Source organism: Orycteropus afer, unplaced genomic scaffold (genome assembly GCF_000298275.1).
Source record: "Orycteropus afer afer isolate SDZICR_OR568_19922 unplaced genomic scaffold, OryAfe1.0 scaffold00036, whole genome shotgun sequence".
Lineage (NCBI taxonomy): Eukaryota > Metazoa > Chordata > Mammalia > Tubulidentata > Orycteropodidae > Orycteropus > Orycteropus afer.
The window spans coordinates 10,383,053-10,396,773 of record NW_006921623.1 but is presented as its reverse complement, the minus strand read 5'-3'; the positions used below and the strand labels follow the sequence as shown (position 1 = coordinate 10,396,773).

The window sequence follows — 13,721 nt, the reverse complement described above, 5'->3', positions numbered from 1 at the left end:
GGAGTCAGAGCCCACTCAACAGCAACTGACAACAAGAAGTTACATAAAGTTGGAGGCACAATAAGTCCATTTAAGGGAATTTTGTTTCTGGTGAGACTTCAAAGGAATATAAATTCAAATAGTTAATACACTAATTATAGTTTATTTTTATTTATCATCAATTTTGGTTTCCAAAACATCTACCTGCTGATGCTTGCATGATACAGAGACAAGTTTGTTACTCTGAAGTTATTTAAAGCAGTAAAATTGAATTGCTTTACAGTGATATCCCATTAAGACTTACATCTAATTCAGATTATATATACAGGACCCTGATTCAGCTAAATTAGTTATATTTTTACTGTACTCAAGCTTAAGCAGCACTTTGATTAGTTCTGGAGGATCACATTAAGAACAAGTGTAGATAAATACAAGTAAATGCAATGAAAAGCTTTGGAGAAGCAATTCTTTTCAGCTTTCCCAACACTCAAGGCTTATCCAGAGACAAATAAATGTGAAATGTGCTGCCTGGTGTTAGGAATCATTTGAACCACTAACTATTTTTAAAATGCCTCCCTCATTTGCATTTAGTGTTATAAAGCACTTAATAAGGATCCTGTGAATTGAGTGTTGCTGCTTGCTAGAGAGAAAGTCTACCCTTAGATCACTTTGTTTTTCTCCTGGAGCTAATGTTATAATCAATAGGTAGTGTAATTTAGATAAATCTGGAGTTTAATTGCCATTTGGAAAAAGTAGTTCTTTTTAAAATGTGGAAAAGGAAAAAAGAATAGAAGAAGTCACAGGGGGTTGAATTAAAACCAAACTCAATGCCGTCGAGTTGGATCCAACTCATAGTGACCCCTCCTTGGGTTTTCGAGGTGGTATCACTACGGAAGTAGATTGCCAATCTTTACAAGCCTTAAAAAAAGGAAAAAAAAATATAGAAAAGTGAAAGGCTACACAGAGAAATCATTGAAGCCCATAGACTTTTCAGAGTTTGTATGTATCTTGAACAACAATGTCTTCAAATCATGGCTATGATTATCTAGAAGCTGCTAGCTTCTTCCTCACATCCTCTGACTTTCAAACAAAACCCCAGATCCAGGAGGGAGGGATGGCACTTTATAGAACAGACAGCTCGGATTCATCATCTTCAGTTAGCACAGAACACCAGGTAATGAAAGTACTGCATCGCAGCTTCCTTGCTGTCCGAGCAAAGAGCTGCACTGCAGAAATTCATTAGCTGGCTAACTTTGGTTAAATGCTTAGATTCCCTATGACTTAACAACACTGACCCCATAGTTGGCTTGTTCATGTAAATATTTCATCAGCTTTATTGTTAAGAATGTCACTGTGAACTGGTACAGTTTTGATCCTGGTCAGACCTGTATGTAATTGGCTCTTTTATTGGCGACTCTTGGCATCCTGCAAAAGCCACTTTTCCTCCTGGTGGTTGGTTTGCATTTCTTAACATGAATTGTTAAGAATAACAATTGCTGCTTCTGATGGAAGCAGAAGAAGAAGAAGAAGAGTGCTTAAAATCTTGGTGCAACTTAAGAACTATCAAATGCCGATGGTGCCAATAATTTACACAGAAGTTATAGTAGCCACTGTACTTGTTTTTACATGGCTTTCATTGTTTATATGCTGCTAGTTCTTTGAAACTATAAATGAACTACATTCTTAAGTTGATTTAGTTTGAGTGGAGCATAGAATTCTGAGTCAGTTCTTGATTTTCAAGACTTTCCACAATTCTAGGGGATTCCAAGAGTAGGCCAAGGCATTTGGCATTAAGGTTTCATGGTGATGGTCTTTCTCTTAAATGTTAGCCACTTTCTTACATCTCTTCCTTCCTGTTACTCTCATGAGATAGAAGCAGAACTTTTTCTTTATAATTTTTTAACAGATTTATAGTTATGTAGTTCACATACCATACAACTCTCCCATAAAAAGTATACAATTGAGTGGTTTTTAGTCTATTTACAGAGCTGTACAACCATCACCACAATGGAGTTTAGATTATTTTATCACCTTCCAAAAGCCACCTTTAACCATCACCCCCGATCCTCTCCATCCCCAGCTCTCCAGCTCTAGGCAACTACTCCTGGACTTTCTGCCTCTATAGATTTGCCTGTTCTGAACATTTCATAAAAATGCAGTCATACTATATGTGATCTTTGTGTGTGACATCTTTCATTTAGCATAATGTTTTCAAAGGTTTCCATGTCATAGTATGTTTCAGTACTTCATTTCTCTTTATTGCCAAATAATATTCTGTTGTATGGATGTATCCGTTCTTCAATTGAAGGACATTTGAGTTGTTTTCACTTTTTGGCTATTATGAATACTGCTGCCATAAACATTTGTTATAACTTTTTATGTGGACATAACTTTTCATTTCTCATAGTATGTCCCTAGGAGTGAATTGCTCTGATACACATTAACTCTGTGGTCAACCTTGTGAGGAACTTCCAGATGGTTTTCTAAAGTGACTACACCATCCTACATTTCTACCAGCAGTGTGTGAAGATTCAAATTTTCCCACATCCTTGTCAACACTTATTATCTGTCTTTTTGTTTCTCTTTATCATTTGGGTTCCTTCTGGAATATTCACACCAGGGTAGTCTCCAGCAGCTAGCTCTTCCTTTTAGATGTGGTTGATGTGCTAGATATCTTCTCTTTGACCCTCCAGATCCTTGTCTACCATACTCTGCTCTGTGATGCTGAGGCTTGTTTCTTTAGCTTCCCAACCCTCTGCTTCAATTCGAGTTCAGCCAATGAGATCAGAAGGAAGGAGGAAAGTGGGATTAGAGTATTTATTCTCCCAGCTCCAGCTCTGCTAAAGGCCTCAGGTTCTGCCAGGCAGCTCTGTTTATATAGCTACTCTCTCCATTTTTTTGTAAGCTGTTCCCTCCTTCCGCCCCTGAAGTTCTGGCAGTGGTATTGGCTGTCCAGTGTTGCTGGCTCTGAGGTTCTGTAACATCCCTAAACCCTGCTCTTACTAAATACTCCCTTTACTAAACTCTCTTCAGTTGCCTGGTAGGAGTATGCCATGTGTTTCCTGCTAAGACACTAGAATTAGGGATCAGATACTCCTCATCACCGAGTTACTGTTTGATTGCTTGTTCTTTGTTGACTAAAGACTGCTTGACACAGAGTTCTGTGTGAATATCAGCTATTTGTGTCATTACAGGCTTATATAAAACTTGGGGACTACCAAAAGGCACTAGTGGATTGTGACTGGGCTCTAAAGGTAAGAGAATATTTCTTTTCCCACATGAGGATATTGGGCTTGCTCGGGCCAAGTGTGTTAGATGGTCCTGAAGCCAATAGAAGTAAGCTGGGAAGGACATAGGGAAGAGGTAATTACAGGGAGGAAGTGGGAAGAGAGTTGTTACACTGTGGGGGATTACAGTCAATGTCATGAAACAAACTGTGTATGAACTGCTGTATGGAAAATGAATTTGCACTGTAAACTTTCACCCAAATCACAGTAAAAATTAGAAACAACAAAAATAGAAGTAAGCTGCCAGTGTGTCATGGAGAGAATAGGTTTAAGCTCTGGAATCAGAGTCTCAATTTCCTTGACAGTAAAATTGGCTAGAATAGAATTGTGAGGATTAAGATCACGCACATAAAGTACCGAGCCTGGAGTAAGGACTCCATAGAAGATGCTGCTATTACTGGTTTCCCACGGTTTTAAAACTGTGAAGGCTCATTCTTTACTATTGTTATTCAGCACTTTTCTGTGTGTGAAGGTGGGAGGGAATACCCCCTTCTCTCTTCCAGAGCCAGACATGGGACTTATTTCTGCAGTATTGTCGTTCTTCCTCATCAGTGTGTGCTTTTTCCTTCCAGTCCTAATGATTTGGAAATATACCACCCTCTATTTGTAGAGTATTAATCAGAAGAAAGAATTCCTGTTGTTCAGCCTGGATAGCAGTCAGGCCTCAGGCAGAGAGCATAGTACTGTACATGGTATTTCCTTTGAAACCTGACAAAATAGATAATCAAAGAGGAATAGAAGTGAAGACTGTTTAGGGAAATATTACAAGATTTTTTTTAAAAGAGAAATGGCATGATCACTTCTAGTAACATTATTTCAGATGACTGGATATTTGAATAATCCTTAATTCAAACCAAACTCATTGCTGTCAAGTCGTTTCTGACTTGTAGTGACCCAGTAGGACAGAGAAAAACTGCCCCATAGGGTTTTGTAGGCTGTAATCTTAATGGAAGCTGACTGCCACATCTTTGTCCTGTGGAGTGGATGGTGGGTTCAAACTGCCAACCTTTCAGTTACCAGCCAAGGCTCCTTAATCCTTAAACCACATCCCCTTAAATCACCCTGTCATGTGGGGCTTTAAGTAAACAACTGAAACCAATGCTTCTCAGACAGAGGAGAATGAACATGAGCCTCTTGAGGATCTGGGAGCAAAAAGCATGACATTTCTTTTAAGACATGCTTTATCTTAAAATTCCATGCAAATTTTACATTGTACTCCATAAAATTCATGTTTGTTTTAACTTAAAAAAGATCGTTTTAAATATCTTACAGTCAAGTAAAATTGTGGTGCCAGGAGAATGTGCCAAGCTTATCCTGTGGTTTCAGGGATGTGTGTGGCTCAAAACAAGAGCAGTTTGGTGGTAATGCACTGGCTGTGCCACTTGCTTATTCTCTGCTGTGAGGAGAAATAGGGATGAATTAGAAGTCACCTTTACTCATAAACCAAAAACAAAAAACACCCAACCAGTGGCCTTCAAGTCAGTTCTGACTCATGCAAACCCATGTGTTTCAGAGTAAAACTGCACTCCCCAGGGTTCCTAACACCTGTGACTTTTCCACAATAGATTGCCAGGCATTTCTTTAAGGAGCCTCTGGGTGCATTCAAACTGTCATCCTTTTGGTTAGTAAGCAAGTACTTAATCATTTGCACCAGTCAGGCAGCCTATACCTTTACTAATCATGGTTCATAAAACACTTGTTATTGTTAGCTGCTGACAGGTCAGCCCCCCCAACTCATCTTGCACAACAGAACAAAACTCGGCCCAATTCAGTGTCATCCCCATGATCATTTGCAGATCAGACCATTGTGATCCACAGGGTTTTCACTGATTGATTTTCAGAAGAAGATCTCCAGGCCTTCTTCCTAGTCCATCTTAGCCTAGAAGCTCTGCTGGAACCTGTTCAATAGCATAGTAGCAACACACAAGCCTCTACTCACAGATGGGTGGTGGCTGAGCATGAGGTGCTTTGGCCAGGAATTGAACAAGGTGTCCCTCATGAAATGTGATCATTTTCCCACTGAGCCACGAATGCTGGAGATCCTTTAAAACTAATGCCTGGACTTGTTTTGTTTCTTCATCCCTTAGAAGATATGACAAATCTTGTCCCAGTACAATGGTATGGTCCTTAAGTTATAAGAGCTGCCCAGAGCCAACAACAACAAGGACAGATGTCCTTACAACTCCAGGACAGATCCATTGACCTACTTTTTCACTTCTTTGATCATGATTTTTCTACCTTCATTCTGTATGAGGAGAGAGAGGCAAGGAGGTTTTCCTTTGTTCTAATAATAACAGCAAAAACCACCATTCACTACATGCTGGCCATGAGCTGTCTCATTTGAGCCTCACAACAATGCTTTTTTGTTCTGTTCAATACCACAATTATCCCTATTTTTCCAATGAGGAAACTGAGCCTCAGAGATTAATTAAGTCACTTGCCCAGGATCACACAGCTAGTGTCTAATTGCAAACCTGTGCTCTTAACCGTTTATGTGGCCTCTCTGCTGAAACCTTAAACTCCAGAATTTCCTCTCATGGCCTCCACGTGTATCTTTTCTGATCTGAGAAGAACCACTAAGGTAGTCATACCATCATGCTGACTCAGGATAACATGCTGGCTTGTTCCCAAATGTTAATTGCTGTACAATGTAATTAATAGTGAAACCGAGGCAAAGCAGGCCCAGTGGAACTGACGTTAAAAAACACCGACACTCAGCAGCCTGTCTTGTTAAATGCCCAGCGAGGCTTCCAGTTGAAGAGGTTGAGGTAAACACTTTAGGAGACAGGGGAAAATGCACAGAGAGTTCTAAAAACTAATAATGGTTGTCTCTACATAGAAGCTCTGAATTAAAAGAAGTTTCATTCCCTTTAGGAGCTTTGGTGGTGCAGTGGTTACAGCATTCAGCTGCTAACCAAAAAGTTAGGTTTATAGGTTTAAATTTATAGCCTTGAAAACCCTATGAGGCAGTTCTACTCTGTTCTACAGGGTCACTATGAATCAGAATCAATTTGATGGCAGTGAGTTTTGGTTTTCCCACTCCCTTTAAAAGTAATATATCAATACTGAATGTCACCAACTGTGGTAGTTAAGTTTGTGTGTCAATCCCCACTACCTGTCCTCAGTTAACCTCTTTCTATTACTAATGTGCCATGTCTTCTAAGCATGTAGACCCCAAACTTTTGACTTTACATTCTCCTTCAACCTCATCATTTATAGTTAGTTGATACTGAGAAGGTCTTTCTTTGCCATAGCTCTGGGATCTGGAGTTTCCTTTCCTTTCACTGCCATTGTCACCAGTGACTTCAGATGCTAATCCTTTGTTCTAGTCAGTTCTGCATGCTCCTCCAGACCAATGTTCCCACATGATCCCACTGATCACTCACCTTGCCCTAGCCTGGCATTCAGTGTCTCCATGTGGAGTCACTGTCTAGCTCAGCCTTCCCAATCCGATCTTTCCTCCACCCTAGCACTGGCCCGTGAATCCCAGCTGGACTTCCCACCAAAGCCCCTTGTATTCTCCCACCTCAAGATGTGGCTCACACCATTCTCTCTCCTTCCTCCTCTTTTCACCTCTCCATCATTCCAGATCTAGCTCATATCCCTCCTTTGCATGGTCCATTTTAGACTGCATCTCTTCAGAGTGGATTTCCTTTTACTGAACTACTCTAGCACATTTCTGAAGGATATTTCATGTTATTTTTAAGCCTTTGTGTCCCAGAGTCAAAAGGCCAGATTTCAAATCCTAGTTCTTCTACTTACTATATATGTGAACTTGAACTTCTCCAACCCTTTGTTTCCTCATCTGTAAATGGGACTAATAATTGTATCTAATTCATAGAGTTGTTCTAAGGCTTAATAATTCACATGGGATTATTCAATATGAACCATCAAGCTCAGTGCTTTTTAGGGGGACCTCATGCTAAGTACTTGACAAGGATGAACTATTATTGTTATTATTATCATGATGGCATTCACTTAGTAGTGAATCAGAAAATTATATATATGAAAAGTACATCTCTAAAGGCCTCTCCAAATATAAAAATTATCATTACATCTCCATATTATTTAGCATTTCCTTAAATTTTCTCTTTTGCCTTAAAATGGATTGCTATTGTAACTACAGCAACAGCCAGTAAGACTATTATCTCTGGGCACTGTGCTATTTTAAATACATTTGCCCCTCAAAACAGTCCTTGTGGGCGTTACTATTATTACCTTCACTTTCCAGATGAGGAGAATGAGCACCAGAGGAGTTAGGTAGCGTGGCCAGTGTCCTCCATCTGGTGGATGACAGAGCAGGGCTTCATGCAGGACTCCTGAGCTCGCACTCTTTTTTTTTTTTTTTCTTCTGTGATTTGGGTGAAAATTTACAGAGCAAATTCACTTTCCATACAGCAGTTCATGTACATGACATTGACAATTTACCACAATGCAACAGCTCCCCTCCCACTTCCTCCTGACAGTTACCTCTTCCCTATGTCCATCCCTCCATGCACTCCTGCCCCTTGAGCTGTCTCCCTGTGCATAAGCAGCCCTTCTTTCTCCCATGATTGTTCTCTGCAAGGAGTGTATCTACCTCAGGTACATGTTCAACTCATATGCCTGTCTTTTGTTTGGCTGGAAGCCACAGGTATGGGTTCAATTCCAGACCTGAAGGGCAGCTAGGGGCCGTAGTCTCAGTGGTTCTACCAGCCTCTATCAGACCAGCAAAACTGGCCCCCCTCCCCTTTTTTCCAAATGATTTTGAGTTTTGTTCCACACTCTATCCAGGATCTCCTACATAGATCCCACTCTGAGTGGTTGACAGTGGCAACTGGGCACCATCTAGTTCTTCTGGTCTCATAGTCATATAGGCTGAGGATCGCATGGTGTACCAGTCGCTAGGACTACTTGTTTCCATGAATCTTTGGTTTTCTTCATTCTTCTTTGCTCTGGATGAGGAGAGACCCATCGTTGCATCTAGATGGCTGCTTGCAAGCTTTTAAGATCCTAGTCACTACTCGCCAAAGTAGGCAGTGGGACAATGTTTTGTGTAGTATGTTATGCCAATTGAGCTTGATGTCCCCTGTGACTATGGCCCTGAGCCCACAAGTTCAACTACTTGGTCCCTCTGCGTAGCTGGCTGTGCCCAAGAAGCGACTGCAAACTTGTCCCTTTTCACTGAACTTGTACTCTTGACCCCTGAAGGCCATCTGACCTGGCAATAATGCCTCACACATAAAAGAGGTTCGATAAATATGAATTATCAGGGTGTTTTTAATTTGAGTTTGTGTCTCTGTGCCAAATTATTCTCTGTGAAGTTATAATAATTAACAGCAGTCAGGTGCAAGCCTACCTGTGCAAATAGTATCACTTCAGCCATGAATTTCAATTCTGTCTTTTGAAAAGAGCAAAAGTGATCTGATCTTACATAAGAATGTAAGTTCCCAGTATATACATTGTAAGGAACTCTGATGGTGTAGTGGATAAGGCATTTGGCTGCTAACCAAAAAATCATCAGTTCAAATCCACCAACTGCTCCACATAAGGAAGATGGGGCAATCTACTTCCACAAAGATTTACAGCTTTAGAAACCCAGTAGGGGTCACTGTGAGTTGGAATTGACTCAGTGGCAGTGAGTTTGGTTTTAGTTTATATACATTGTGGTTTATTTTGAGAGGGGAACATCTCAGGCCCACTATGATATAATGGTAACCTCACTGTTCACCCACAGTAAATTTCCTTCTCTTTTAATAAACCAAACCCAAACCCACTGCTGTCAAGTTGATTACAACTCATAGAGACCCTGTAGGACAGAATAGAACTGCCCCATAGGGTTTTCAAGGCTGTAAATCCTTACAGAAACAGACTGCCTCATTTTTCTCCTGCAGAGTGGCTTGTGGGTTTGAACCACCAACCTTTGGATTTTCAGCCCAATGCTTTAACCACAGCACTACCAGAGCTCCTTTTTTATAAACCAGTGGTTGTCAAATTTGGCTGCACACTTGAAACACCTGCAGAGCTTAACACATTCTTGATGCCTTGGCCTTACCCCAGAGTATAATTTAATTGGTGTGGGGTGCATCCTGGCCATCCATATTTTTACAAGCATCCCAGGTGATTCAACTGTTCAGCCTAGGTGAAGGGCTCTTTTAAACTAAGGTTTTCTGGTCTGCTTCCTGATTAAGTCCCATTGGGTGGGAATGAAGCCTGGCAGCTATCGTTAATTAATCTGATAGAGAGCTACATCCGGGATCCTTGCAGGCATCAATTAGTTTGGGCACAGAGGCACAGAAAAGTTTTAATTGTCAACTCTGGTAACCTGAGGACCAAAGCTCAGATTTAACTCTCTTAGCTAGACAGTTAGGGGAGTGGTTAATGACTTCAAATCTTCTGAAACATCTGATCAGTCATTCCCTTTTATGCAGTGTGATGAAAAATGCACAAAAGCATATTTCCACATGGGAAAAGCCCACCTGGCCCTGAAGAACTACAGTGCGGTAAGTTCTTAGAGCTCTCTAAGGAGCATGTTTGATCACAGAGCAGTGCTTCAGATGGTCCCCGAGGAGACCAGTTTCCTCCATGTGGATGACATAGAGACAGCAATCTGCCTTTTAGTATTTTCCAAGGTTATTCTTAAGATCTTAGCATTTGGAAGGATGTTGGGTGTCATCTAGTACAACCTCACCTGTTGCGGGACTGCCTTCCACGACATCCTCTAGCAATAATCCGTTTAGCCCCAGGTAGAGTGCTTCTGGGTAGAGAAGGCATAAGCAAAAAGGTGAAAACAAAACTCACTTGTAATCTCATCACCCAAGGTGATCACACACACATACACACAAAGATACTATCTATTTTTAAAGCAGTTTTTTAGATATAATTTACATATCATACAATTTACCTATTGAAAGTTTTTTTAAGTATATTCACAAAGTTGTGCAACTATCACCACAATCAGTTCTGGAACATTTTCATCACTTCCCAAAAAACCCTGTACCCATTAACAGATACTTCTCTCCCTGCCACCCTCACTGTAACTCTTAACTCATTGACCAAACCCAAACCTGTTGCCCTTGAGTCCATTCCTACTCATAGTGACACTATAGGACAGAGTAGAACTGCCCCATAAAGTTTCCAAGGCTGCAAATGCTTATGGAAGCAGACTGTCACATCTTTCTTCTTCAGAGCTGCTGGTGGGTTAGAATTGTCAACCTTTTGGTTAACAGCCAAGTGCTAAATCACTGTGCTACCACAGCTCCTACCCTAACCCTCCAAACTCAAACTCGTAGCCATTGAGTCAATTCCGATGCATAGCAACTCCCATTGGGTTTCCAGGGCCATTAATCTTTACGAAAGCAGACTGCCTCATCTTTCTTCTGCAGAGTGGCACCACTTTCTGACTCTGTAAATTGGACATTTTAGGCAAATAGAATTATATAATACGTGGTCTTTTTGTGATTGGCTTCTTTCATTTAGCATAATGTTTTCAAGGTTCATCCATGTTGGAACAAAAATCAGTACATCATTACTCTTTATTGTCAAATAATATTATACTGTATGGCTATAACATGGTTTACTTATCCATTTGTAGTTGATAGACATTTGGGTTGTGTCTGCCTTTTGACAATTATGAAGAATGCTGCCAGGAAAACTCATGCACAAGCTTCTGTGGGCACATGTGTTTCCAATCCTCTTGCTTAAGAGTGGAATTTCTGGGTCATATAGTAACTCTATGTTCAACCTTTTGAGTAACTTTCAGACTGTCTTCCTAAATGGCTACACCATTTTACATTCCGATAGTGCCTAAGGCACTTGACTGCTAACCAGATGGCTGGGGGTTCAAACCCACCAGCCACTCCTTGGAAGGAAGGTTGAGCAATCTACTTCCATAGTGATAACACCTCAGAAACCCTAGGAAGGGTCACTATGAGTCAGGTTTGACTCGATGGCACATAACAACAACAACAACAACATCAGTGGTGTATGAGGATTCCAATTTCACCACAGGGTTGGCAACACTTGGATTCTATCCGTCCTAGTGGGTGTGAAATGGTATCTTATTGTGGTTTTGATTTGCATTTCTCTGATGGCTAAAGATGTTGACTTTTTTATGTGCTTGTTGGCCTTTTGTATATCTTCTTTGGATAAATGTCTTTTCAGATCCTTTCCCCATTTTTTAATTGTTTTTTTTTTTATATTGAGTTATGAGAGTTCTTTATATATTCTAGATACAAGTCCTTTTTCAGATATATAATTTGCAAATATTTTCTCCCACACTGTTAGACTGTGTTTTCTAGAGAAACAAAACCAGTAAAGCTTATATAGAGAGAGAAAGAGAAATTTATCTTAGGAAAATGGCTCACACACTTATAAGCGCTGGCAAGTACAAAGTTCTTGGATCAAACATCAAGCTGGAGGATTTTCCCTGACTCATGCAGCTGCAGGGGTGGAGGAGCTCAAAGTTGGCAGGCAGTATACTGGCTATTGACTCCAACAAATGACGAATCCAAAATCTCCAAGCCGAGTGGTGGATTGTTCACTCACGGACAGTTATAGGCAGCACAACAGAATCCCAATCCACAGAAGAGTGTCTCTTTTCCCAGGATGTCCATAAATATACTGGAACCAGGCCACACCCCTAGGGAAACTCCCTTTCAACAGATTGGCTGCTCAAAACATATTCATCTGATCCCATCATGGGAATAACCACATCACAACTGCTTAAACCACACAGAATTGTGGTCCACCCAAGTTGACACACAGTTCCAACTATCACACACTCTGTATTGTCTTTTCACTTTCTTGATAGTGTCCTTCATGGATCAAAAATTTTTAATTTTGTTGAAGTCTAATTTATCATTTTTCCTTTGGTTACTTGTGCTTTTAGTGTCATATAAGAAACTATTGCCCAAACCAAGATCACAAAGGTTTATACCTTTTTCATTTCTTTGCAGAGTTTTTTTCATTTTAGCTCTTACATGTAGATCTTTGATCTATTTTCAGTTAAATATATATATATATATATGTATATATATATATAGTGGGTAAGGGGGTCCGATGTTCTGGTTACCTAGTGCCACTCTGACAGGAATATACCACAAATGGGATGGCTTAAACAAAGAGGAGTGTATTCTTACAATTTGGAGGCTTTAAGTCCAAGTTCAAAGGGCCAAGCTCTAGGGGCTGGGTGAAAGCCCCTCAGTTTTGGGCTTCAGCTCTGCCTCCAGCTCCCGGCCCACTGAAACTAGAGGCTTTTCTTCACTCAGACAGCTGCTGTCTGCTGAGGCTGCCAAGCCCAAGGTTGACAAGTCAAAAGGCACAGTCCCGATATTACCAAATCATAGGGCAGGCCATTAATTCAAGTCCATTGTAAGTCCCAAGGTCGGCAGAGCATGGCAGGCTGCTGAACAATGACATGGCTACATGCAGGGCTCAAGGTGCCATAAGCTAGAGATCATTCCTCAAGGCTTCTGCTTAAATACAGGAAGGAGACCACATTCCCCGAGGCAGCTACTCAGCTGCTTGTGGTAGATCCCACCATGGAGTTGATTGCCAGTCTCATCATGGGGAATACTACCACCAGCTGCCCAGGCACTCAACCAGGGCCAGCCAAGTTGACAAAAAAAATAACCACTACATCCAATTTCCTTGTTTTGCATGTAGATATCTAGTTGTCCAAGCCCCAGTTCTTAAAAATGCTGTTCTTTCCCCACTGAATGGTTTCGGCACCCTTGCCAAAAATCAGTGTTCCAAAATTATATGAATTTATTACTAGATTCTCAAGTTTATTTAATTGATCTATACATATGTTCTTATAGTAGTACCACACTGTCTTGATTACTTTAGCTTTATGGTAAGTTTTGAAATTGGGAAGTGTGAGTCATCTAACTTTTTTTCAAGATTTTCTAGCTATTCTGAGTCTCTTGAGTTTCCATATGAATTTTAGGATCAACTTGTCAATTTTGGCCAACTGGGATTTTGATGGGGATTACTTTGAATCTGTAGATCAATTTGGGGTGTATTGTCATCTAAGCAATATTAAGTCTCTCAATCCATGAACATGGACTGTCTTTCCATTTATAAGAGTATATTTTTTAAAGGAGATTGCCTCATATTGTACATTTCTTAAGAGTCTTTTCTATTTTGGATTTTAATTGTAAAATTAATATAGGCTTATTTAAGAAGGACAAATATTAGAGAGGTGAATAAGGAAAATGTTCATTTCCTATTCTCTACCAAATTTTATTCACTCCCTCATTCATTTGTGCAATTAATTAATTTATTCAATTAATTAATTCATTAATTAAAATTTATTTTGCATTTCCTATGTGCCAGGCAGTGTCCTAGGCAATACGAATACAGAGGTGATTAGACAAAGTTCTTTTTTGTTCTTGTATTTTCTTCCCAAATTCTTGTAAGGTTTTTTCTGTGTTTTCTTTGGTCTGTCTTTCAATCCTTTGAAGATACCTAAAG

The 13,721-nt window shown here is 40.2% G+C and overlaps 1 protein-coding gene across 1 annotated transcript in view; it reads left to right on the top strand.

The window, feature by feature from the left end:
• The window catches only part of TTC12 (tetratricopeptide repeat domain 12), a 52,815-nt gene that overhangs the window by 4,993 nt on the left and 34,101 nt on the right, over window positions 1-13,721 (top strand). Inside the window, exons 5-6 of the mRNA XM_007936533.2 lie at window positions 3,174-3,233; window positions 9,677-9,748. Coding sequence (XP_007934724.2) covers window positions 3,174-3,233; window positions 9,677-9,748 — 132 coding nt within the window. The remainder of the gene's footprint in view (window positions 1-3,173; window positions 3,234-9,676; window positions 9,749-13,721) is intronic.